General features: G+C 41.0%; 1 protein-coding gene across 1 annotated transcript in view; it reads left to right on the top strand.

Annotated features, from left to right (window-relative positions):
• The window catches only part of TESMIN (testis expressed metallothionein like protein), a 40,266-nt gene that overhangs the window by 825 nt on the left and 14,389 nt on the right, over positions 1-25,052 (top strand). The window contains exons 2-5 of the mRNA XM_065935911.1: positions 5,887-6,045; positions 8,256-8,376; positions 10,271-10,347; positions 13,145-13,239. Coding sequence (XP_065791983.1) covers positions 5,887-6,045; positions 8,256-8,376; positions 10,271-10,347; positions 13,145-13,239 — 452 coding nt within the window. The remainder of the gene's footprint in view (positions 1-5,886; positions 6,046-8,255; positions 8,377-10,270; positions 10,348-13,144; positions 13,240-25,052) is intronic.

Raw genomic sequence — 25,052 nt, 5'->3', positions numbered from 1 at the left:
AAGATCCCACGTGCATCAACTAAGAACTCGTGCATAGCCAAATAAATATTTAAAAAACAAAAAATATATGGCCTAACCCAGCAGGGATTAAAAACAAAAGAGGGAAACAACTAGAATTTTTTTTTTTTTTTTTTTTAGCTCTGAAGGCAGGTATCAAATTGTACCCCTTTCTATGGAAATGGGAGTCCTAACCACTGGATCACCAGAAAAGTCCCTAGAACGTTTTAAAAGCAGCTGTAGGCAAGAAGCCCTAGTGTCTGTGAAAACAAGTGCAGTATGAGTTTTCATGCACTGGCCTTTTACATATTTTCCCCTTTAGATTTATAAGGGTTGTAATTCATAGCTCAGAGCAGTCGTTCAGTCATGTCCGGCTCTTTGCAACCCCATGAACTGCAGCACACCAGGCTTCCCTGTCTATCACCAACTCCTAGAGCTTGCTCAAACTCATGTCCATCGAGTTGGTGATGTCATCCAACCATCTCATCTGCTGTCATCCCCTTCTCCTCTGGTCTTCAATCTTTCCCAGCACCAGGGTCTTTTCCAATGAGTCAGTTCTTCAAATCAGGTGGCCAAAGTATTGGAGTTTCAGCTTCAGCGTCAGTCCTTCCAATGAATATTCAGGACTGCTTTCCTTTAGGATGAACTGGTTGCTGGTTGATCACCTTGCTGTCCAAGGGACTCTCAAGAGTCTTCTCCAACACCACAGTTCAAATTCTTTGGCGCTGAGCTTTCTTTATAGTCCAACTCTCACACCTATACATGACTACTGGAAAAACCATAGTTTTGACTAGATGGACCTTTGTTGGCAAGGTAATGTCTTTGCTTTTTAATATGCTGTCTAGGTTGATAATAGCTTTTCTTCCAAGGAGCAAGTGTCTTTTAATTTCATGACTGCAGTCACCATCTGCAGTGATTTTGGAGCCAAAAAGTTTCTCACTGTTTCCATTGTTTCCCCATCTATTTGCCTTGAAGTGATGGGACTGAATGCCATGATCTTAACTTTCTGAATGTTGAGCTTTAAGCCAACTTTTTCACTCTCCTCTTTCACTTTCATCAAGAGACTCTTTAGTTCTTCTTCACTTTCTGCCATAAGGGTGGTGAATCTGTGTCTGAGGTTATTGATAGTTCTCCTGGCAGTCTTGGTCCCAGCTTGTGCTTCATGTGCATTTCGAATGATACATCATATAAGTTAAATAAGCAGGGTGACAATACACAGCCTTGACATACTCCTTTCCCAATTTGGAACCAGTCTTTTGTTCCATGTCCAGTTCTGTTGCTTCTTGACCTGCATACAGATTTCTCAGGAGGCAGGTAAGGTGGCTTGGTATTCCCATCTCTTTAAGAATTTTGCACAGCTAGAACTCGCTGGTAGGTAGGAATTACAGTTAGTACCTGTGTTTGGTGAGCTGTGAAATCACAATGTTAGAGCTTCCCTCTGCTAGTAAGTAGCTGTTCCTCAAGTGTATGTAATATAAATCAGAGTCTACATGAATTCATGCTAATTGTCAGCCAGCTACCCTATTTTGCTGTGAATAACCACTGGTAATTTTCTGCTTTGTCCTTATTTATTTATTTATTTTGAACCTGGGCTTTGGGTAGTGAAAGCACAGAGTCCTAACCACTGGACCACCAGAGAATTCCCCTTTTCTGTTTTTGTTGAAAGTAAAAAGTCAATTTTTAAAGGAAGAAAAGGATTTCCAAGGAAATGTGTACTGGCCCCCCAAAAGGATCTAGTTTGGAAAATTAGATTACTCAACCACTAACTAATTTTAGTAAGTTATAAATTAAACCTGTGTGGAACATTTTTGAGTTGGTATTAAGATGGCTGGAACCTGACTTTGTTTGTATATCATAAACCATAGCAGCAGGAGCTTAGATTCCTGTTTTCTGGTTTTCTTTTAGTGTGATCACTGCTCCTTAGTGCACAGGAAAGTTGGGGAAGAGAGGCTGAGGCCTGGAGAAACCAGCGAGCACACCTTGTTCCTCCAGACTTCAGTCAGCACAGAGGTCTTTCTCGGAGTCTTTTTCAGATGGCTTGTAGTGTCGGACATTCCGTCTTGCTACCAGGCCAAACTTGTGGCCCAGCACCTTGCGCCTGTTCGTCCAAGCACAGTTCCCTTCCTGTGCCGAGTGGACTCGGTGTTCACCAGAATGGGAAGGGAAAATAGGGACAGGAAGGAAAGAATAGGGAAACGGGAAGGGAAATTAAAATAGCAAATTCTCTTTCAATGTAATTCAACTTTAGCAAAATAAAGGAGGGACTACTTGGATGATATTTCTTGTTGTTTTTTTTAAATTTTATTGACAAATTCCAAGTGTTAGTCGCTCAGTCATGTCTGACTCTGTGATCCTGTGGACTGTAGCCCACCAGGCTCCTCTGTCCATGGGATTCTCCAAGCAAAAATACTGGAGTGGGTTGCCATGCCCTTCTCCAGGGTATCTTCCCAACCCAGGGATCAAACCCAGGTCTCCCACATTGAAGGCAGATTCTTTACCATCTGAGTCACATAATTCTATTTTGACAGTTTCCAAATTTATTAATAAAATGAAAAAGATTGAGCACAAACATGTTTATCATTTAAACAGAATGGAATTATTTTTCAGTAAATATTCAGGGTCAGTTGCTAATTTCCTTTTTCTAGAAATTCATTTTCACATATTGGCCTCTGTTTATTTTGTAAAAGTAGAGTTTTACTATACTGTAAGTAGTCCAGGTTATCAGTTGCATGGGGTTGAGGAACTGATGTATTTACTGTATAAGTATCTGTTAATTACAGGGGGAGAAGTTAAATCTAAACTATGATAAATTTAAAAAATAAAATTATTCTTCCCTAAAACCAAAATCTAAACTTTGATGACATGTACATGACAAATTCTCCAAAGCAGAAAGCAGAAGAAAATTGAAAAATTCTACATTTCTGTAAAATTTGAAATGTCTAAAAAAAGTTATAACTTGAAATAGTGCTAAACTTTCCTATATCTTTAAAAAGATTTATACCTAGATACTAGTCTGCTGTGTTAAGGCATTTGCCAGTCCATGAAAATAATTGTTTGGGTCCCAGATTCTAAGTCAGATGATCTTCTAGTCTGAGTCAATCTCCACACTTTGAAAGATAGTTGTCTCTGTTGTGATTTTACAGAAGGTCTTCAGAATGTTACCTTAGAATCACCATCTTCTTTGAAGGACTTTATGATCTGCCTCCTGGCCTTTGGGAAAATTCACCTGTCCTAACAGGCAGTCTGTGCACATGGAGGTTAAGGAGGGGGAGAGACCATGTAAATTCTGGGTTGACTGCTATTTCCTGATCTCCTTACATTATCACATTTTAAAAAGAAGAACTTAAAAAATATATAATATATTAATATAGCAATATATATCAATATAATATATAATATATTACATTTTATTATATATTATATATTTATATGTTATATATTATATATTTATTATCTATATTATATTTGTTATATATATTTATAGTATATATATTATATATTATATGCTATAATTTATAATAAATAATATATATTATTTATGTATATTATATATAATTAATGTATACTGTATATTACATTTTATTATATATTATAATTTTATTATATATTATATGTTGTATATAATATATTGTATATAATATATGTATATAATATAATATAATTGATATATTATATATATATTTATATATTATATATATAATATATTATATATATATTTATATATTATATATATAATATATTATATATAATATAATAATATAATATAATTGATATATCAATTATATTATATATTATATAATTTAATATATACTATAACAATATGATATAAATATATAATTATATATATTATATCTATAGTATATATATAAATATATGTGTATATAATATATTTACTATAATATACATTATATATATAGTCAACTAGCTGACCTCAACTAGCAAACTTCTATATATAATATATATAATATATATAATACACTATAGATATAATATATAATTATAATTATAAATATAATATATTATAATACAATATATTATATACTTATATATTATATATAATCATATATAGTATAATAATAATATATAATATATAATAATATAATATATAGATATATAATTATAATTATATATCTATAGTATATATATAAATTTACTATATATGTATATACTTACTATAATATATATAGTATGTATGTAGTCAACTAGCTGATTTCAACTAGCAAACTTCTATATATAATATGTATATAATATATATAATACACTATGGACATATATAATTGTAATTATAAATATTATATATTATTATATGTTATATATAATACATATAATAAAATATAATTATAGTAATATTACTATAATTATATAATAGAATATATTATATCAATAGTTGATATAATTGTATATAGTATAAATAATACAATTATGTAAATATATAAATATATAATATGACTATTATATGATATATTATATTATGTAGTATATATAATATATAATATAAAACTATAATATATGATAATATAATTATTAATATAGCTAATACAATATATTATATAATAATTGATATTATATGATATTAACAATTGATAATATATGATATTAATATGATCATATATATTGTATATTTATGCTATATTTATGTGTGTTATTATAATATATATAACAGTATTATTATATATTATATGTTATTATAATATATTATATATATTATATACAATATATATAATATTTATAATTATATATATTATATCTATAGTGTATTATATATTATATATAGAAGTTTGCTAGTTGAGGTTGGCTAGTTGACTATATACATTATATATATTATAGTATATATAGTATATATATATAATATATATAATTATAATTTTGAAGCACTTTAATTGGTAATTTTTTTAAAGCATCGAGACTACTTAGTTTTTTAAATTCCATTGATTTTTCAATGACATCATTGTTGTTTCTCCCTAGTTTTGGTACTTTTTTGCTGGTGTATCGCTGAGTTGTTGCAGAGGATAGCTTAAAAAATAAAGCTGGCAATTATTGTCTACCCTCCCTGTTTTCATGTTAATTATTGTTCTACCATTCAGTGAGGGAAGCTCTACTATTTAATTGTAAGCATTTCTATAAATACATTGTAAGTTACAATATGCATGTGCGCTAAGTCGCTTCAGTCATGTCCCTGACGCTTTGCTTCCCCATGGACTGTAGCCCGCCAGGCTCCCCTCTCCATAGGATTCTCCAGGCAAGAATACTGGAATGGGTTGCCATGCCCTCCTCCAGGGGATCTTCCTGACTCAGGGAAACCCACATGTCTTATGTCTCCTGCATTGGCAAGAGGATTCTTTACCACTAGCACCACCTGGAAAGTTCCAAGTTAAAATGTAAATATCACTAAAGCATCAGCAAAGATTTCTGGCTTCTTGAGGAAAAAGCAAAACAGACTAGAACATTAATACAACTTAATGAGCGTGCTCTGAGAACGATGATTAAGGAGAAGCATTTTAGGCAATTTTAAGGAAGGTCCCAGGAGGCAGCCAGCTCTTTTGTAGTAGGGGGTTGTCTAGAAACTCTAAGGGGGAGCTGACCAATCACAGAATCTTCTCAAATTACCCACACCGTGTTTTTCAAACAGCAAGAGGATTACATGGAAGTCACAGCCCCACACCTCATGGGCAGATGGTCCCGATCCTCTGCATGTTCTCCGTCTCCAGCCAGGATGGTCAGATGACTTGTCGCCCCAGAGGACAAGTTAATAGTGGGGAAGAGAGGACGCTAAGCATAAGGATGTTCTTTACTTTAAAAATGCAACTTCTACAAAGAATTTTCTGTATTATGCAACTGTAAAGTGTAGTGTCCACAATGTGATTTCTAAGATCACGTTTACTTTTTCAGGTTGAAATCAAGGAAGCAGGTGGTTCTATCACAAGTAACAGTCTGGAGGAAGCAACTTTTCAGCATCCTCTGGCCCAGGAGTCATGTTGCAAGTTCCCATCATCTCAAGGAGCAGAGGATGCCTCTGGCTGCTCTCATAAGAAAGAGTCTAACCCAATGGTAATTATGCCAAAGAAAATGTGTCTGACTAACATTGTGTTAAATGTTTGACCCTTATCATTACTAAGTCAACAGTAAAATATTTTCAGTCATTGTTCTGCATTCTGTTTACTTGTCGAGTCAGCATTTTTGGTTGTCTTATCTATGAAAAGAGGTATATAATTAGAGTCTTTCTAATATTTCTTTCACATCTAAGTTTCTCATTTCTACTTGATCTTAGTAAATCAAAGATTAGGACCCTGCTGTACTCATTAAAAAGAGAAGCCATAAGTCACCTCAGTCCAGGCAGACCCAGGGTTGGCCCAGGAAAGGAGCAGCTGCTGACCTCTGTGGTTTGGCATGCTGGTGGGAGGGGGCAGCTGCAGTTCTGTGGCTGCAGGGCAGAAGCTGCTTTCCTCCCTGCCTGCCTCCAAATCCCTCCTACCAACTAACAGTCAAGTAAGACAGGAATCAGCAACATTTGTGGTTTATGTGATAGGTTTGCATGTTTGTCACTTTATTTAATCTATCAAATCTGCCCTGGTGGCTCAGACAGTAAAGAGTCTGCCTGCAAATGCAGGAGATCTGGGTTCGATCCTTGGGTTGGGAAGAGCCCCTGGAGAAGGGAACAGCAACCCACTCCAGTATTCTTGCCTGGAGAATCCCATGGACAGAGGAACCTGGCAGGACACAGTCCATGGAGTGACAAAGAGTCAGACATGACTGAGCTACTAATACACACAAACTCTGTAGGGTAGACATTATTTTTATCTACATTTTATGGATGAGAAAACAGAGATGTTTCATAGTCTGCTTGTAAGTGGTGTGTTGAGGACCAAAAAGGGAGGGAAACCAGGGAATCCAGCCCCAAGCATTTATTTGGCAAAATGTCCAAAGAACCAATTGCTGTCCCCACCATCAGCTCTCTATTCCAAGAAAGGAGACCTTAAACCTAAGGTGTGTACTTTAACTGGAAAATACTTGAGAATGGGCACAACTTTTCTGGGACACTTAGATCGGGTGAACAGGATGAGAACTCTTCCAATTACACCGGACTCCTGAGTAATGTCAGAATGCTCACAGGAGGGACAGGATTGTGTCCTTCAGGAGTCCAGAACTGTGCAATAGGCAGAGGCCTGGACGGTCCACTCAGCCAGAGCCTAGCCCCTGTGCGTGTGTGGCTGTAATTATCCTCTAAGTACAAATGAAACTCCAATGGAACATGAATGCTGGCCTCTTATCCAGTGTCAGGATGATATGAAGGTGTGAGCTGGTGATCAGCACCTCTTTAATATAGGTTCTATGTGTGTTATTTTGGTAACATTGATCCTTTACGCTTATTTGGGTTTTCCTGTCTAGGAAACCCGAAGGCAACCTAACAACAGAAACCATAGCTTCTCTGGGTATTTGTGGTTTTAACATCAGAATTAGAAGCTATGTGCAGTCAGAAACAGTGACTTCTCTCACCTTCATGTTCATGCTACATTGTCATGAACAGGCTGCACACAGCGAGGGCTGAGTCCATGCTCGGCTTGACTAGGGTGGTGGACTGGCTGACTCTCCAGGCTTGCTGAGGATTTATATATGGTCAGAATCCAACTAGATGATCTCAGGGTGCTGGTCAGGCCCAGAAAGATGGCTTCTTGGAATTTTCCAGAACTTGGATTAAACTTCCTAAACTGTACTTGTAGGAAATGAAGTAAATGGGTATCTTAAAAACACAGTAGATGTTAAATAATAACATGTGCATGTGGCAGGAGAGAATAACTGTCATAAATTTAAAGATCATTCTAAGTAGTTGACCAGCTACAGAGATGGAGTCAGGGGGACAAAGCCCTTCATATAGTTAGCTGGATATCAGTGGGGCCAGGCTGGGCAGATCAGCACACTCTCCCCATTCCTGAAGACGGTGGACAGGTAACAGAACTGGCTCATATTCACCTGTTCCCTACCCTAAGCCTGTGCCTGTAGAGAAAGGCTTGAGCAGGAACTTCTGTTAACGCACTGAACACATCTCACAAGACATTTCCCCAGGGATTTATTGGCCCTGTGGTCCCTCCAGAGAGCATGTTATTGTAGAGTAAAAAAGCGAGAATATATCTATAGCTAACCGTTTTCCATTAAAACTTAAATTGTGGATTAAAACTGTGGTCTCAGATTTAGGTTTACTTAGGTTCATATTACTGGATATCTTTCTAAAAATGAAACCTAATCATTATTTTTCATTTTAGGTGATATGTCAGTTGAAAGGGGGTACACAAATGCTGTGTATAGACAGTTCTGGCACAAGAGAACTAAAAGCACTTCATTTGGTTCCTCAGTATCAAGACCAAAATAATTATCTACAGTCAGGTACAAAGTAAATTAATAGAAAAATATGTCATATGTCACATGGAAGTTGGTAAGTGAATATGTTTGACTTTGTATATAAAGTGAAAGTGAAATAGGCAGTTAGGCAATTTGGCAACAGCCCATATTAGTGAGTTAAGACTACAAAAATATATCTTTATAGGTTAATTTATGTATGTTGTTCTGACTATCTCAAATTCTTAGATAGCTGTCCTCTCCTTCTGCTAGCTGTAGAGCTTTATAATCCTAACAGGCAACAACTCGTACCCATGAGTGGCGTGGCCAGAGGTACCTGGGTTGAAACAAACTTTCCCAGTTTAGGCAGTGGGCTGACTGTTCAGATGTGGCAAAAATTATATACATTTTAATGTAAATGTTTTCATGCAGTCAATGAGAACCACCACTCTGCTTTAATCATCATGAGTTCTGAAATAACTATCAAATGCTGACTTATCTGCCATTGGCTTATTTAGAAACTTCTTTAAACTGGTGCAATAATAATAAATAATCTATAGCTACTTGATTACCACCAAATGACTTATGGATGATTAAAGGAAGGTCAAATGACATAGTTTTAAGGTTGTGTTTGCAAAAGTTAGACACTAACACTCGAGAACTGGTCATCTCTGTGTACTATGTACATAAAACTGGGCATCTCTGTGTACTATGTACATAATTGTGTTACCCTAAAGCTTGAATTAACCAGAGTATTTCATTACCATATGATTCACTGACCTTGTCATAATTTAAGTCAATATTAAGTCCTGATGCCATTTCAGTGAGCTTTTGGAGCCCAGGGCAAAAAGACGGAATGTGACTCCTATTCCATCCTGAGAGTCTCCTTACCCAGGGACAGATAGCATGCCTCTGTCATTCACTTTTCTATGATGCAACGCGCCTCCAGGGGCACTCGGCTGCACACCAGCCGTGGGCTTTCTGGCTCCAGTCCCTGTGGGTCAGAGCTGCCGCTGATCCTCTACACAGGCAGAGAAGGCTTCTATCCCAATTCCCTTCCTTCTGGAACACGACAAAATCCTAATGCCGTAGATCATCTCCAGAAGGAAGATTTACATCATGCTCTCCTCATCTATTTCCTTGCATATCATCATAACTGTTCAGCCCCCAGCCTAGTTTCCTTTGTCGCTGTGTACACATTAAATATCACCATGAAATAGATGCATTCAGTTACGTAAATCTCAAGGAAACACCACTCAAAGGAGGCATAAGCCTTCAGCAGGTGGGCAATCAGGAGACTTCTCCTGTCACTCCAATTCAAACATGGAATTTCACAGGGACCGTAGTCTCACGGGTGTTCTTCATGGCGCTCTTAGACCAAAGAAATAGGTATCGGTTCCAGTCTTAAGCAGTTTGCTCCCAGTGAGCAAACTCTGAGTTTTTACATCCTATGAGTATTTACATAATCGTAATATAAATCCTAATGAGTGTTTACATCCTATTAAGTCAGCAGCAGCAGCAGCAAGTTGGTATCTGAGGAAGAATACACATAAATGGACAGTAGCTCATGTGCCATCCTACAGATGGTGCTGTTGCTGTCTCTGGAATGTGGCGTATCTGGTGCCTCCCTGGTGAGTGCCACAGCACTTGCGGGCGCCGTGGCACAGGGTTTAGGAACCCGGGCACTGACATTTCATAGCATAGCATCCCTGAAAGCTCAAGTTAAGTAGCATTATGAGAAAGAAAAAAAGTGTAATAAGTAAAAACAAACAAACAAAAAAACCCAAGCTGAAACAGAAAACATGTATAGGATCAAGAGAAGTAGAAATGACTTTGCACATGTTAAATTCATGATACCTTATCATTTTTGTACTTTCTTCCATGTACAAGTGGAAAAGGAACAATATATGCTATCAATTAATTGTAATTGTCTTCCTTACAGATGTCCCTAAACCCATGACTGCTTTAGTAGGAAGATTTCTGCCAGTACCACCAAAATTAAATCTCATTACACAACAAGTGAGTTATTGCTTTAATAAAAAAACATACAATAGGGTATTATTGTCTCTTGAAATTTTGATTGCTGAAGTTTGAATTACTCAGAAAGTATATTTATCCTCTGTTTTACAATCAGTATTTAAACCGAGTATCCAACACCTTCACCCCATGTCAGGCACTGGGAGTAGCAGAGTGAGTCTAAGACCCCCTTCTCTGCCAGCTCTGTGAGACGACCTGGCCATTCCTATGGCCTCTGGACCCCGGTTCTGTCCCATTTGCTGAATGTGTCCTTTGTGGTCCTGACACCCATCAGCACGTACCCCTCACTTGGTCTAGAATATATTTTCCACCTTCCTCCACATCAGGAAAATGCTCTTTAGTTTAAAATGCTTTTATGATTACACCATAATGTGCATAGATTAAATATAAGACAAATGTACTCTTTTCCTTAAGTGTTGATGTAAGATGTCCCCTCTCCAGAAGAGCCTTCTGTACGTCCGTGGTGTAGATGGCCACTGGACCATCTGTTTGATTCTCTGCACAACACTGTCACTGTCTTGTGTTCTTCAGTTTGTTTGTTTGCCTATATCCGCCCACAGGAATACACGCTCCATAGAGCAGAGATCTTGCAATTCTTGGTTATGTCTGCGGACTGAGGGCTGGAGCAAAGCTAACATGTATCCAGCCTTTGTAGAGGGTGGCCTTCAATAGGGCAGCATGCCTGAGCACTTGGCTTACATCAGTGAGCCAATATTAAGTGAACCCCCCAAAACAAATCAAAGCAGAACAAGTGGCTCTGCCCTCCCGCAGCTTACATTTCAGTGTGGGAGACAGACAATGAGCAAACGTAATCAATAAATAAATTATACTATACCCTGCTAGGAGAGCAGAGGAGGGGCACTGGAGGTGGGAGCCTGGGGAGGAGGAAGGCAGGTGGCGAGTATAAGCAAGGTGGCCAGTGTCAGCGCCACTGAGACGGTGACCCTTGAGCAGTCTCGAGAGAGAGGAAGAGATGAGCCTTGTGGCTGCATGTGGAAAAACACACACAATGTGGGCTCGGCGGCCGTGGAGACAGGCAGGGCTGATGGGGCAGGGGTGGGCAAGTGAGAGGGAGGGGGCAGGAGAAGTGGAATGTGACAAGACATCTTATTGAAAAGACCTCTCTTTTTCTCTGCTTTACTTTGGGGCCAAACAAAAGAGAAAGAGAGAAATTATGTCTGGTTTATTCAGAGAATTGTCTCAACTTCAAGAACTGTGAAATAATTTCCTCAAAAGAAGGCAGAAGTCCAGAGCAGTCTCCTAATCGTGGACTGCCACGAGGAGATGTGGGCCCAATGACTGGGCGTCTGGGTGCCTGGAAAGGGAACAGTTGCAGTCACTGGTGAACACTTCCCTCTAGCAAAGTGGGGGAGAGGAAAGCAGAGCCTCCCAACTCCCCCAGGACCCACGAGTGTGGTTCTGGCAGTGACTCCCCTGTGAGACTGTGGTGGGGGATTTGTAATGAAGGAGTTGGACCCTGGGTGGTTGCTCATTATCTTCAGGCCCCACCAGGGAATGATTACACACAGTGATAAAAGAAGCAGAAGAGAGAAAAGGAAGATAGATAAACTGTGTTTTCCCAAGATCATGCTGCTTCTTTTTTATTTTTTTATTTTTATTTTTGGCTGCATTGAGTGACTTGTGGGATTTTAGTTACCCGAAAGTGAAGTCGCTCAGTCATGTCTGACTCTTTGCGACCCCATGAACTGTAGCCTACCAGGTTCCTCCGTCCATGGGATGTTCCAGGCAACAGTACTGGAGTGGGTTGCATTTCCTTCTCCAGGGGATCTTCCCAACCTACAGATCGAACTTGGGTATCCCATATTGTAGGCAGACGCTTTACCATCTGAGCCACCAGGGAAGTTCCCTGACCAGGAATCAAACCCAGGTCTTCAGCAGTGAAAGTACAGAGTCCTAACCACCAGACTAACAGGAAATTCCAAAACTGTGTTTCTTAAATAAAGCTTATTTTTAAATTTCAAGTTTTCAGGGAGGAAGGGACAAGGATAGGATGTTTGTGATATACACAAATAATTTCAAAATCTAAACTTATTCAACAGTTAAAATTTCTTCAAGCTTCTTATAAGAAAATAAAGGTCAGTGCTGATTTTGCTACCCTTTCCTTTCCCTATAAGCCATGTGAATGGATAATATACAATAAAAGAACATGAGAACCAAGAAAGCAAAGGGCATGGATAATTCAGAGATTAGGATACTGGTTTTTAATATGCTAAAATTGATTACAAAATTTTTATGATTAGATGAAAAAGTAATGGTTGCCAATGAGATTTCAAATGTGTTATACTAAGAACATAATAACTAAAGAACATGTTTAGTTTATATAAATATGTTATTGAATTTATTTCCAAATTTGTAGTTCATAAAAGTGAAAAAGATGTCCGTTGCAATAACACTGGGCAACCAGCTCACAGCTGTGTGAACTGCTTGTCAGCTTGTAGATGCCTTGGCCCTGAATCCTTGGCTTGTTTCAGGCTTTGCCCACAGTCAGGCTTTCTCACCCCAGGGCGTCCTATGGTCTGGTGGGTGAGGTGATTGGGGCTGGACTCCTCTCACTTCTACTGAAATCCTTGGCTGGAACCTGCTCAGGTGTTAGCAGAACCATGGTGATAACAAGTCCTGGATGTTGTTGTAAAGGGATCGTGGTATAAATCTCCAGAAGAAAATCATTTTTGTCTATACCTGGGGGGGGGGGGTGAGGTATAATAAATTTTTAAAATGTATACTAATTCAAATTATGCTTGCCTTTGACTTGACACAGCTTGACAGTGGGGCCTTACCATCTGCACTCAACGGGTCTGCTTTCCCCTCAGGATCAACTCTTCCAGGACCACCACCAAAAATAACTTTGGCTGGGTAAGAATTAAAAGTAATTGTCACTTTAATGTAAGAGTTTAAGAGGCTCTTGGGTACATTTGTGGTTTTCTTCTGAGTTTTAAAATTAGCTTTACCTGCAAACCTTCATGACTTCTAAAACAGGATATTTACGTTCAGCAGTGCACTACCAGTGTTGCTGTGAGTATCTGTTTTGTGGTTGCTTGAAAGACTGGTCTGTAACCTTCACTTACTCCCACTCTCTGCCCAGTGTCCAGTGTCAGTGTTTCAGAGGCTTGCTGCCGATCCTAGCTGTCTTGAGAGCACATTGGTTTAAACTTGGCTGCTCTCTTTCTGTTTTGCTGTCATCAACACAGGTAATGGTGTGGCAGTCATTGTTGACCGCAGTCTCCGTACCTTTACAGCAGCCTCTGTCCGCTGCCTTTGCTCACGTTCACTGGCAGGGTCCGAGGCACATGATCTGCAGGTGGACATGGCTGCACTTGTCTGGGACCTTGTCTTGCCATTTTAAAATCATGTCTGTAATTGTAACTAATTAAACTAACCAAGTGGGTTGAAACTTTCTTGAGTTCACACTCATGTGCTGTCAGTGAATAGAGCAGCCCTCTTTGTTCATGGTGCCATCTAGTTGGTTATGGAGGGGTCATCTCTTCCTGCCTCCAGATGTTGGGGCACACAGCCTAATGAAAAAGTACATTTGAGGGCCTGAAAGAAATCAGGCCAGCAATTTAGGAAATGTAGGCTGGTCTCTAGTGCCCCCAGCCTCCTGAAGTGTCTGCCTTCAGGCACGTCTTCACTGTGACCTTGATGAGGGTGAGGAGTGTGAGATGCTTAGGTGACCCGCTTAGTGGAGTTCTGGTGACCTGGTGGGATTCAGTTAACACACACCTCTGCATTGTCGCCGAAGAATGTCAGTTGTTCATGTGATTTGCTGCTTCAGTCTTAGCAGTTGGTCGTGGAGCTGGTGGTAATTCTGTGCCACCTCAGGTGTTGACTCTCATTTAATTTGACTGACTAAGACTATGGGAGCCATTCTCCTGGCTTCACTATCTTGGCATGATGGCTCAGTGGTTGCTGTTGTAACTGGTTCTGTGATCATGACTCATAATGTTTGTGGGACAAACAACTCTGTGAGCAACCTCTAGGTTTGCTGATGGTGTCACATCTTTGGTTACACCATATGACCCAGGACTTTCAGATCCTAAGGATACGTACTTTACCTTGCTTGTAACCGGGAGCATCCAGCCCATAGCATTGCACACACGTGCGTTAGTATGTCTACCACACCCAAGGGCACCTGGCGCTTCTAATGCTTTATTTCAAGTGTGTGCTCTCAGAGTTAGAGTGCCGTTTGAAGTTTCTCTGTGTTGCAGGTTTTACACTTCTCCACAGAGGAGCGGCAATGAGGAAGTGTTCATTCAGTGCATTTCCCCTTACTCCCACCCTCCCCCTGCCTTCTTCCTAGTCTCTACAAGGTTTTCTCTATTGTGAAGTAATTACGCAGGCCATAAAATATTTTTCTATTATAAATGATGTGCCAGGAAGGTTTGCCAGGAACAACATGAGCTTTGTTTTTGTATTTTTTTGCTGCAAATAATTACTTGATTTGATGTCATGCCACTGAATCAGCCAGATGATTATTATCTCTATATCCACAGTACTGATGGCATACTGGAATCTCTACCAACTTGTTAATTTGTGGCGAGGGAGCTGTCAGAAAACCGTTTGCAGGCTGTTTCATTCTGTATGAGTTCCCAACCGTGACTAATTTGCTAGACCTCTTTAGATGCTTTGTTAGGCTTTTTTTTTTTTTTTAACTTTCACTAGACAACAAGGTCAAACAAAGGTGTCTTCAAAGGTGTGAAAACATTCTTCAAAGGTGAGAAAGGACATTCTGTCAGCCCATATGGTTTAAACGTTCTGAAATAGATGACTTAGATGCAGGCCAGCTTGGGCCTTATAGCAAGCAGTCCATATGGGTTCACCCAGTCACTATTCTTGAGATATAGGTGGTAAACTGGCTGACTTATTAAGTAGTTTATCATATGAATAAAAATTCATGTCCTGTAACTCTGCATGGCTTTAATAATCAAATTATCAATCAGACATTTACTGTGAATTCTGATATGTCCTTGATGTCTTTATTTTTGGTAACATAATGAACATTATAAAATTCAAGAGTCTGCTTCTCTGGAAATTTTTCCTTAAAGATGAGGTCATATCTCATGGTGGTAGTTTATTTATAATGCTTTTCTGAGGCAGAGTTGTCCAGGTCTCCTCTAGTCCTTTAATTTTCAGGTTGGCATAGAAGAGTAGTCAAATATTATTAATATTAGAGCCATGGAAATTTTTTCCAGTTTAATCCACTGCAATGAACTTGTCTCTTTACTGTCCCTTCAGGCACTGTTTGCTCATCCCTGATGTGGTATCTTTGCTTGTGCTGTTATTTCAACTGAAACATCCTTTTGATGAATAACAAAAAAACTTCATACCCTCGAAAGTCAATGTCAAGTTCTACTTCTCTCAGGAGTAGTTTTGTTTTTTCATCTCTATTAAACTGTCCTTGAATTTTATATCATTTATAATCTATATCATATAATTTGATAGTTGATTATATAATATCCTTTGTTCTCTAATTTTTCAATTGTATATAGTTCATGCCCCAAATTATTCCTCTAGAACAGGCAGTGTAAATTAAAATATATGTGTATGTATGTGTGTTTTGGTATTCCCCTGAAGCACTTATGACAGTCTAGCCACAAAGCAATCTCACAGTCAGTGCCTGTTGGCCCTGACACCGTAGATACTCAATGAATTGCACTCTCTCCTTCCATAGTTATAGTAGGGCACCATTGGAGTGTCTCCATGGGCCCCTACCCCATTTTTAAAGGGAAGAGGTTTGGTTCCTCTGGACAGGTAGTGCCAGGCCACACCATACCCCATTTTAGAGGCAAGGCTGAGGGCAAGAGTGGTGACATGGGTGCCCATGTCCCCCTCCTCTGAACAGCCCACTTGTGATCCAGGTTAGGGGACCAGGGCCAGTGTAGCCGGATCTGCCACCTGCAGGCACACATGAGGATAGAAGGCTGCCACACTCCTCTCTATGAAGGGGAAACCAGACTAGATGAAGAATTAGTTAGTAAAGATTCAACAACATAGTGTGGCGGTATGATCTGAAAAACGGGAGCCATCTCCAGAAGAAGCAACACAGTAACTCAGCCAGGAGTCGGTGACCGCTTACGGTTTCCAACGGGAGAGGGCAGGGCTCCTGAAACGGAAACAGACAGTGAGAAGAGAGGCGGGGGCCTGATGAGCGAAGCTTCCAGAGCATGGGGGTGGGGGCCTGAGCCGAGGTTAGCCTGCCCTCCCTGACTGAGGACGGCTGTATGCATGAGGACACGGCACACCGGCAGAGGGAGGCTCCCGGCTCTGCAGGACGCCAGGAGGCTGTTGGCAAGACTGTGGTGCCAAGCCCTGCCGTAGCTCCTGAGCAGACCAAGACCAAGATGTGGTCTTAGAAGCGGCCAGTGTTACAGAGGCCAAGCCTGGACACACAGTCTCGGGGAGCAGGAGGCTGAACTCGAGGGCCACAGGCCCCAAGAAGGGACAGCCCCGATCACAGCCGGTGTTTGGGCATGTGTGCTCCTCCTCAACCCCAGGATCTACCCACCACCTCACAGTGCCAACATCCCAAGTCCCCCAGGCAGCAGTGCTTCTGAGTGGCACTTGGGAGTTTGTCCGTTTCTTAGCCCGCAGTTTAGCAGTATCCAGCACACATTCACCTCTCCCCTTCTGATGCCCCTGAAGATGGCTTCTGGGCTAATCCCCAAAGGAACAGTTAGGCGGGCAGTCCCCAGTACCCACATGATAACATTCAAAACACATTTGATACTAGTGGTAATACTAGTCAGCTCTAACACAGTGAATGATGGTTTATCTGTTGTTCTTTAACTTATACTCTTCATTAGTGTTCTGATTTGAAAAATACAAAATTAAAAATCTATTTGGTGTGGGGGGCCACACACAATAGAGTTTTAAACGGATCAATGGAAGAAGCTTGGGGAAAGTCCAAGGCCCCAGTGATATGAAATATCTCTCCCTCCTCTGCTCCCCAAAACTGTGTGTGTCATAGTTGTAAAGAGCCTGCCTGCCAGTGCAGGAGACATAAGAGACACAGGATCAATCTCTGGGTTGGGAAGATCCCCCGGAGAAGAGCATGGCAACCCACTCCAGTATCCTTGCCTGGAGAATCCCATGGACAGAGGAGCCTGGCAGACTGCAGTTCATGTGGTTGTGAAGAGTCAGACACGACTGAGGGACTAATGCTTTCATTTCACTTTCCCTGGGGCCTGTGCCCTCGAGTTCAGCCATCTGCTCCCCGAGACTAGGTGTGCAGGCTTGGGGACGGGGCAGCAATAGGGTCCCTGGGCATGCAGCTGGACCTGGCCAGGCTTGCTCCTCACACCGTGAATGTGCATGCCGCTGCACCTTATGACCTGGCACTGATAAATGATACCTATAACTCTCTGGTGTTGAGATTTTCAGTCTTTGTTCAAAAACACCAGCTGCTTAGCTAATTCTCTTTTTGAAGAGTAATGATCTGAATACATTTTCTTTTTTAATCTTTATAGAGTAACTCTTAGTTCATTGGACACAAAGTCTAAAAAGCCATGTAACTGTACCAAATCCCAGTGTCTGAAATTGTAAGTAATCGCAAATCCTTCATTATTAAATAGAAATAAGGTTGTTTAAAAGTCAGTAAGTGGAGCAGGGTCCAGACAAACATGAACAGCTAGTAGTGTATATGCTGCAGTTAAGACTCAACAGCCGTGTCCTCCTGCTCCTTGTAAACCTGAGCGACAAGAAACAGCACTTTCTGCATAAGCCTGGTTGGGATCTTTCAGTATTATCTTGACCAACTAACTTAGTAAAAGACTCTGCCTGCGCCTCCAGTGTTATGATTTTCTTGGATTTTGGTTTACATTCTCTAGCCCCTCCGACAAGTGCTAAACATGGCATCCTTGTTGAGCATTAACTGTAACATTTCCACGTCTTAGTTTTTTAAAGCTGGATGAATTGGTTTACTCTATATTGAATTCTTCTCAGAACCTTTCTCCCCCAGGGATGCCAGCTCCCGTCAGGGGTGTGGTAGGGCAGGTTGTGAAGCAGAATCCCAGGCTGGGGTGGACTGTGTGGCTGGAATAGGAGGTGGACTGGTCACCATGACTGGTGGCACCGTGCCCTTGAGCTCCCATCCCCACCTGTCATATGGAGATTCATTCATGCGATCTGTCTGCTCTCAGCTTCTGCCCTGAGTGCCCGCCTAGCTTTAAGTTACGTGATGGAAGGGGAGAATACCGCCTTGTGCCGATGTCTAACAACCCTAACCACGATCTCCACATGATTTTTCCATTGCAGAGCTCCTGCTGAAGTCACTGAGAGCTCCACTGATGGGACAGTGATGTGGGGGTGCAGAAGTGGGTTAAAATCCAGAAGTCTGTGAAACTCGGTTCACAAAACAAAACTGAACAAACAAATTGATTTTTTAAGTTAATGTTAAAATCTAGGGTTGACTGTAAGTGAACACTGAGTTGTCATTGATTTAGTCTGTGAATGCAAGTCCTATACCTCTCTGAACATTGGACACACCATGAGACTACTGATCAGTTCAGTTCAGTTCTGTCGCTGGAATGTGAAGTCAAGTGGGCTTTAGAAAGCATCACTGTGAACAAAGCTAGTGGAGGTGATGGAATTCCAGTTGAACTATTTCACATCCTGAAAGATGATGCTGTGAAAGTGCTGCACTCAATATGCCGGCAAATTTGGAAAACTCAGCAGTGGCCACAGGACTGGAAAAGGTCAGTTTTCATTCCAATCCCTAAGAAAGGCAATCCCAAAGAATGCTCAAACTACCGCACAATTGCACTCATCTCACATGCTAGTAAAGTAATGCTCAAAATTCTCCAAGCTAGGCTTCAGCAATACGTGAACCGTGAACTTCCAGATGTTTAAGCTGGTTTTAAAAAAGGCAGAGGAACCAGAGATCAAATTGCCAACATCCACTGGATCATCAAAAAAGCATGAGAGTTCCAGAAAAACTTCTATTTCTGCTTTATTGACTACATCAAAGACTTTGACTGTGTGGATCACAGTAAACTGTGGAAAATTCTGAAAGAGATGGGAATACCAGACCACCTGACCTGCCTCTTGAGAAACCTGTATGCAGGTCAGGAAGCAACAGTTTGAACTGGACATGGAACAACAGATTGGTTCCAAATAGGAAAAGGAGTATGTCAAGGCTGTATATTGTCACCCTGCTTACTTAACTTATATGCAGAGTACATCATGAGAAACGCTGTGCTGGAAGAAGCACAAGCTGGAATCGAGATTGCTGAGAGAAATATCAATAACCTCATATATGCAGACGACACCACCCTTATGGCAGAAAGTGAAGATGAACTAAAAAGCCTCTTGATGAAAGTGAAAGAGGAGAGTGAAAAAGTTGGCTTAAAGTTCAACATTCAGAAAACTATGATCATGGCATCTGGTTCCATCACTTCATGGCTAATAGATGGGGAAACAGTGGAAATAGTGCCGGACTTTATTTTTGGGGGGCTCCAAAATCACTGCAGATGGTGACTGCAGCCATGAAATTAAAAGACGCTTACTCCTTGGAAGGAAAGTTATGACCAACCTAGATAGCATATTAAAAAACAGAGACATCACTTTGTCAACAAAGATCCATCTGGTCAAGGCTATGGTTTTTCCAGTGGTCATGTACGGATGTGAGAGTTGGACTGTGAGGAAAACTGAGCACCGAAAAATGGATGCTTTTGAACTGTGGTGTTGGAGAAGACTCTTGAGACTACTGATCAGAAACTCTTAAAAATGCAGCTGGGTGAGGAGGAAGGAGAACAGAGAGAAAGGCCTGGACCATGTGACATTGTCAAGCCAGAGGGGCCAGCCCAGGTGGAAACTTGTGACGCGGTGGAGGACGAGGTGGTAGAGGCTAGAGTGGACAGAAGTGGGGGTGGAGGGGTTCCTGTGGACAGGGCTGCCACGCTGCTGGCTGGGTCAGCGGCTGGGTTGCCCAAGCCTAGAGCAAGGTGTACACTATGCCTGGGGACAGAGTGAGGTAGCTCTTAAGGACTTGGAGATAAGATATCTCTAAGGAGGGTTACTTATTGGTTACCTCATAATGGAAAGGCCCAAGAACAGCTTCTTGCCTAGAAGCAGCTTTCCAGGTTAATCGATGACTAACGTGCTAAAGAAAGATTTCATCATCACGAGGGGACTTGGTCACACTGGAACAATGAGAAGGCGGCTCAGAGTGTTTGTGGTGCTGCCCCGGGAGGGGAGACACTGTATGGGGCTGCGGGGGCCGCCTACTCCAGAGAAGTGTGGGTGCCATGTACAGGGGCGTGTACCCTCCCCGTGTGCCTCTGTGCCTCTAAACTCACACTCATCACCAGTGACTTCGCTTCCTCAGCAGCATCCTGAGAAGCAGGGCCCCTGAGTAAAGGCTGTGAACATTAGAGGCACTGGAGGGGATGTTATTTCCACCAAAAATTAACACGTGGCCCTCTGAACAGTGCATCATCATTTGGTTGGTGTCAATCTACCCCTGAGAAACCAATTATCTCCAGGAATTACTGCTTTTGGAAAGGCTAGAAATGGGCATATTCAGCCCAGTGGGCCTTGTCGGTGAGATCTGTGCCCTTGGGCTGGTGGCAACACCACTCTGGGTCTCCGTGTGCCACAGGTACCCACCCTGATGCCAGTCGGGGTGGCTTCACCACTGTGGCTTCACTAGCAAGCATGGCATCTGCACCAGTTAGCTTTTTACTCCCCGCAGCTGTCTTGTTCAAAGCAATGGAATCTAATTTTCTTGGACTCCATTTGTCCTACATTATTGGGAATCTCTCTTGGATAAATGTTAAGAGAGATTACTACTAATTGGCCATTAATAAAGAGAAAACCACATTATTGTATTTTTTAAAAATCAAAGTGATGCATACATGTGAGTAAAAATCAGTAGCTATATCTGATTACAATGGAGAGAAATCCATCATAATCCCCATCCCTCCCCACTCTCCAGACTTCTCCCTGGAAGCCACCACTTCAGTGACTTCTGTTTTCAGGCTTTCCAAACTTTGCTTCCATGTCTAGAAAGATCATCTACTGTCATCTTGCTGTGGGAGAGGAGGGGACACTCTACACTCAACCCCCTTGGCTAGAGTCACCACTTTCAGTTCCTTAGCTGTTTACCCTTGAAACTCAAAGTCATATATTTCAAACTTTTGTTTTTATTGTTGTTCCAAAGTTTTAAAGTGTTTGTAGCCAGGGATTTTCCAGGATGCCAATGAACAAACAATGAGTTTAGAATATATATCATCTCAAGTCTTTTCAAGCACTACAACTAAAATTCTAGGATATAACGTACCTGCGGGAAGTGAACGTACAGATCATCACGGGTATTTTCTTGAAGAATATTGTCACTTTCTTGTTAAGACTACCCACAGAGCGTGGGAATGTTGCTATCTGCCAGCACTGAAGCAGTCTGTACCTCAAGGACAGTATCTTTAACAGATGATGCACTGGCGTTTCACAGCCAAGAGAGGGGCCACAAACCTCAAGTGAGGGCTGTAGGCGTGGTTTCCTGGGCAGTGGTGAGAGTGGGCTGAAGAAGGAAGACAATACAAACACCTCATACAAGAATACCTAGACTGTGGACAGCATGAGCTCCCAGGAACGAGGCATGCCCTGAAACACCACCGCCCACTCTCGTTCGTCAACCTGCAGGCCGCTGGATTTTCTTCCACTCAAGACTGGAACCCTTACATCTGTCCCAACCGACCCACCCAGCGGAGGAGCCTGAGACCAGAGAGGCGATGCTTTGCCGACTCTCACCTCGCGGCTGCCGTTACGGCTGTTCCCAGTGGGGCAGGTCAGTCTGAGCTTCCCAGGAGGAAAAGCGGTTCTGCTTAGAGGGGAGCCCACAGAGGTCACAGAAGGGAGTGGAATTTGGGTTGGGAGCCAAGGTGTATATCCTGGCCCTAGACATGGGTTTTTGACCCTGTCTGACCCTCATTCTAACCCTGAGAGAGTACACGTGTGCACAATTGTAAGTCTCATGGTGAGGAGGTCTTTCTTACTTCCAGTGTCCAGTGCAAGGTTGATGTCTGCTGGGCACTTAATACACATGGCAGAAAATGAGTAGTGACTTTTGTTGAACAGAAGTTTTCAATTTAATATAGTCAAAATTATCAAGTGTCTTTATTGTTACTGCCTTTGTGTGCATTGTTTAAGAAATCTAGCCATATCCCGAGGTTAAATAGTTCTGCCATTAGACTATTTATAAAGGTTTAAAGGTTTGTTTTTTGTCATTGAGGCCTTAATGCACCTGGAATTGATTTTTGTAAATGGCATTAGGTAGGAATTAATTTTTTTTTAGGAATTAATTTTTTATCATATGTACAGTTAATTTTCTAGCACCATTTATTGCCAAACCCTAATATGGTCACCCATAATCTGCAATGCATTCCCTGTCAGCTGTCAGAGTTTGAAGTACGCACGTGGGTCTGGTTCTGGGTTCTCAATCCTGCTCCTTTCACGGGTCCCACTCCTCAGTTGTGACGATTTGTCTGTGAATTTCCTTCGTCTTTGTGTTTAACCGATCGTCTTGTCTGCATGGCGTCTTTGATGGCGTCTTCCCCACCCTTTCCTTTTCCTTGCCTTGTGGTCATAGCTAGGCCCTCTGCTGCTGCGATAGGGGATGCTGGTGCTGGGCGCTGCCTTGCCCCTGGTTTTCACAGAAGCACTTCTAAAATTCCCTTACCTACATTTTATTCCCTAAATGAGGTGTTTGCTGTGGGTTTTTGAGAAATGCTCTATAGTATGCAGAGGATATGCTTAGACGCTGTAACAAAGACTCTCAGTGACAACCAAGGCTCTTGTGGTGGCTGACCGGTGTTAGTGTCTCCGCTCCTTCATCAGTTGTTCTGCCATCCTCAAGTGGGTGATTCTATTTTGTGGCTAAGAGGGCTGCCCCAGCTGCCACCCTCACATTCACATTCCAGCCACTGGGGAAGAGAAAAGAGCAGGGTAAAGGTACACTCCTTACCTCCTAAGGCATAAGCAGTAATTGCCACAGCCACTTCCACCCAACTTCCCTTGGCCAGAACCTTGTTGTGTGGTCAGACCATGTAATGTAGGAAGCTGGGAAGTGAAGCAGAGTCAGCCACATTCTCAACTAGAGTTGTGGCAAGGGGCAGAGTGAGGGGCGTGTGGGTGTTTTCTGCTGTATGCCCACTTTGGACTCAGGAAGTGTCCTTCTATGTATACCTGGTTTCCTAAGTGGTTTTCTTTTTTAATTCTTAATATAAACGAGTGGTAAATTTTATCAAAGCCTTTTTGCCTGTATTCTTTTAAATGATCAGGTTGTTTTCCTCTTTTAATCTTACAGTTTGATCTATGACAAATTTTCTATTGGTCATCCACCCTCGTAGGCCAGAGATTAAACCCAATTTGATCATGACGTATTGATTTTATCTTTCGTGTGCACTGCTAGATTTAGTTTTCAATATTTTGTTAGGATCTTTGTATCTTTTTCATGAGTGAGATAGATCTGTAATTTTCCTTTCTCATGTTTTCTTTCTTTGAAATTGCTATTAGTGCTGAATTGCCTAATAAAATGCATTAGCAGTCTTCCCCATTCCCACTGGACCCTCTTTTTCTCTAGCCTCTGGGAAAGTTGGGCAAGATAGGACTTATTAGTTCTTTGAAGTTTAATTAATCTTTGTGCATAAAGCTGTCTGATTTAATGTCTGGGATTTGGAGTGGGGGTAAGAGATGGAGTACTCATTCACTTTCTTTACAAGTTGTAGTCGTCTCTAAGTTTGTGTTTCTTCTTGAGTCCATTTTATTTTATATTTTCTTGAAGATTATTGATTTCTTTACATTTTCAAGTCTCAGTATATCTCTGTTCATATACTCTTTTGTTATTTTTAAAAATTGTCTATCTGTAGTTAGAGCCTTTAAATTTTTCTAATTTTAATTTCTACTATTGTTTGTTGTATCTTTTCTTCTCCTTGGTCAGTCTCATGAGAGATTTGTGTGTTTTGTCAGTCATTTCAGAGCAGCAACTTTTGGTTTTATTGATTTTCTTGCTTGCATTCCTGTTTTAAAAACATTACTTCCTACTCTTTACTCTTTTCTCCCTCATATTATAATTATTACAGTGCATGCCTGCATGCCCAGTCATGTCTGACTCTGTGACCCCACGGACTAAGCTGCCAGACTCCTCTGTCCGTGGAATTTTCCAGGCAAGAATACTGGTGTGGGTTGCCATTTCCTTCTCCAGGCGATCTTGCTGACCCAGGGATCTAGCCTGAGTCTCTTGCTGTTGCGTCTCTTGCATCAATAAGTGGCTTCTTTACAACTGTGTCACCTGGGAAGCCCATTTTCTCCCTCATACCTTTATCATTTTATTCCCTTGTTTTAATAGTTTTTTTGTGTTAAATACTTATTTATTTACAATCTTTTTTTTTTTTTTTAGGAAATGCATTTAAAGCTGTAAATTGCTCTGTGTACTGCTTTACTACATCCTCCAAGGGTTATGTGCTGCTTTCATTGTCATTCACTCAAAATATTATGTAATTTTCATTGTAATGTTCTCTTCACTGCATGAATTTTTTAGGTGTACATTTCAAAGTATCCAGATATATATGTATGCATATATGTGCATGTATCTGTGTATGTATATTTTAAGCAACATTTTTAATGTCAATTTTTATGTTGAATTGTAATTTGGTGGTATAATATGGTTTGTGTGA

The sequence above is a fragment of the Muntiacus reevesi genome, chromosome 5 (genome assembly GCF_963930625.1).
Source record: "Muntiacus reevesi chromosome 5, mMunRee1.1, whole genome shotgun sequence".
In the NCBI taxonomy this organism is placed as follows: domain Eukaryota; kingdom Metazoa; phylum Chordata; class Mammalia; order Artiodactyla; family Cervidae; genus Muntiacus; species Muntiacus reevesi.
The sequence above is the reverse complement of the archived record's forward strand: the minus strand, read 5'-3'. Positions and strand labels throughout refer to the sequence as shown.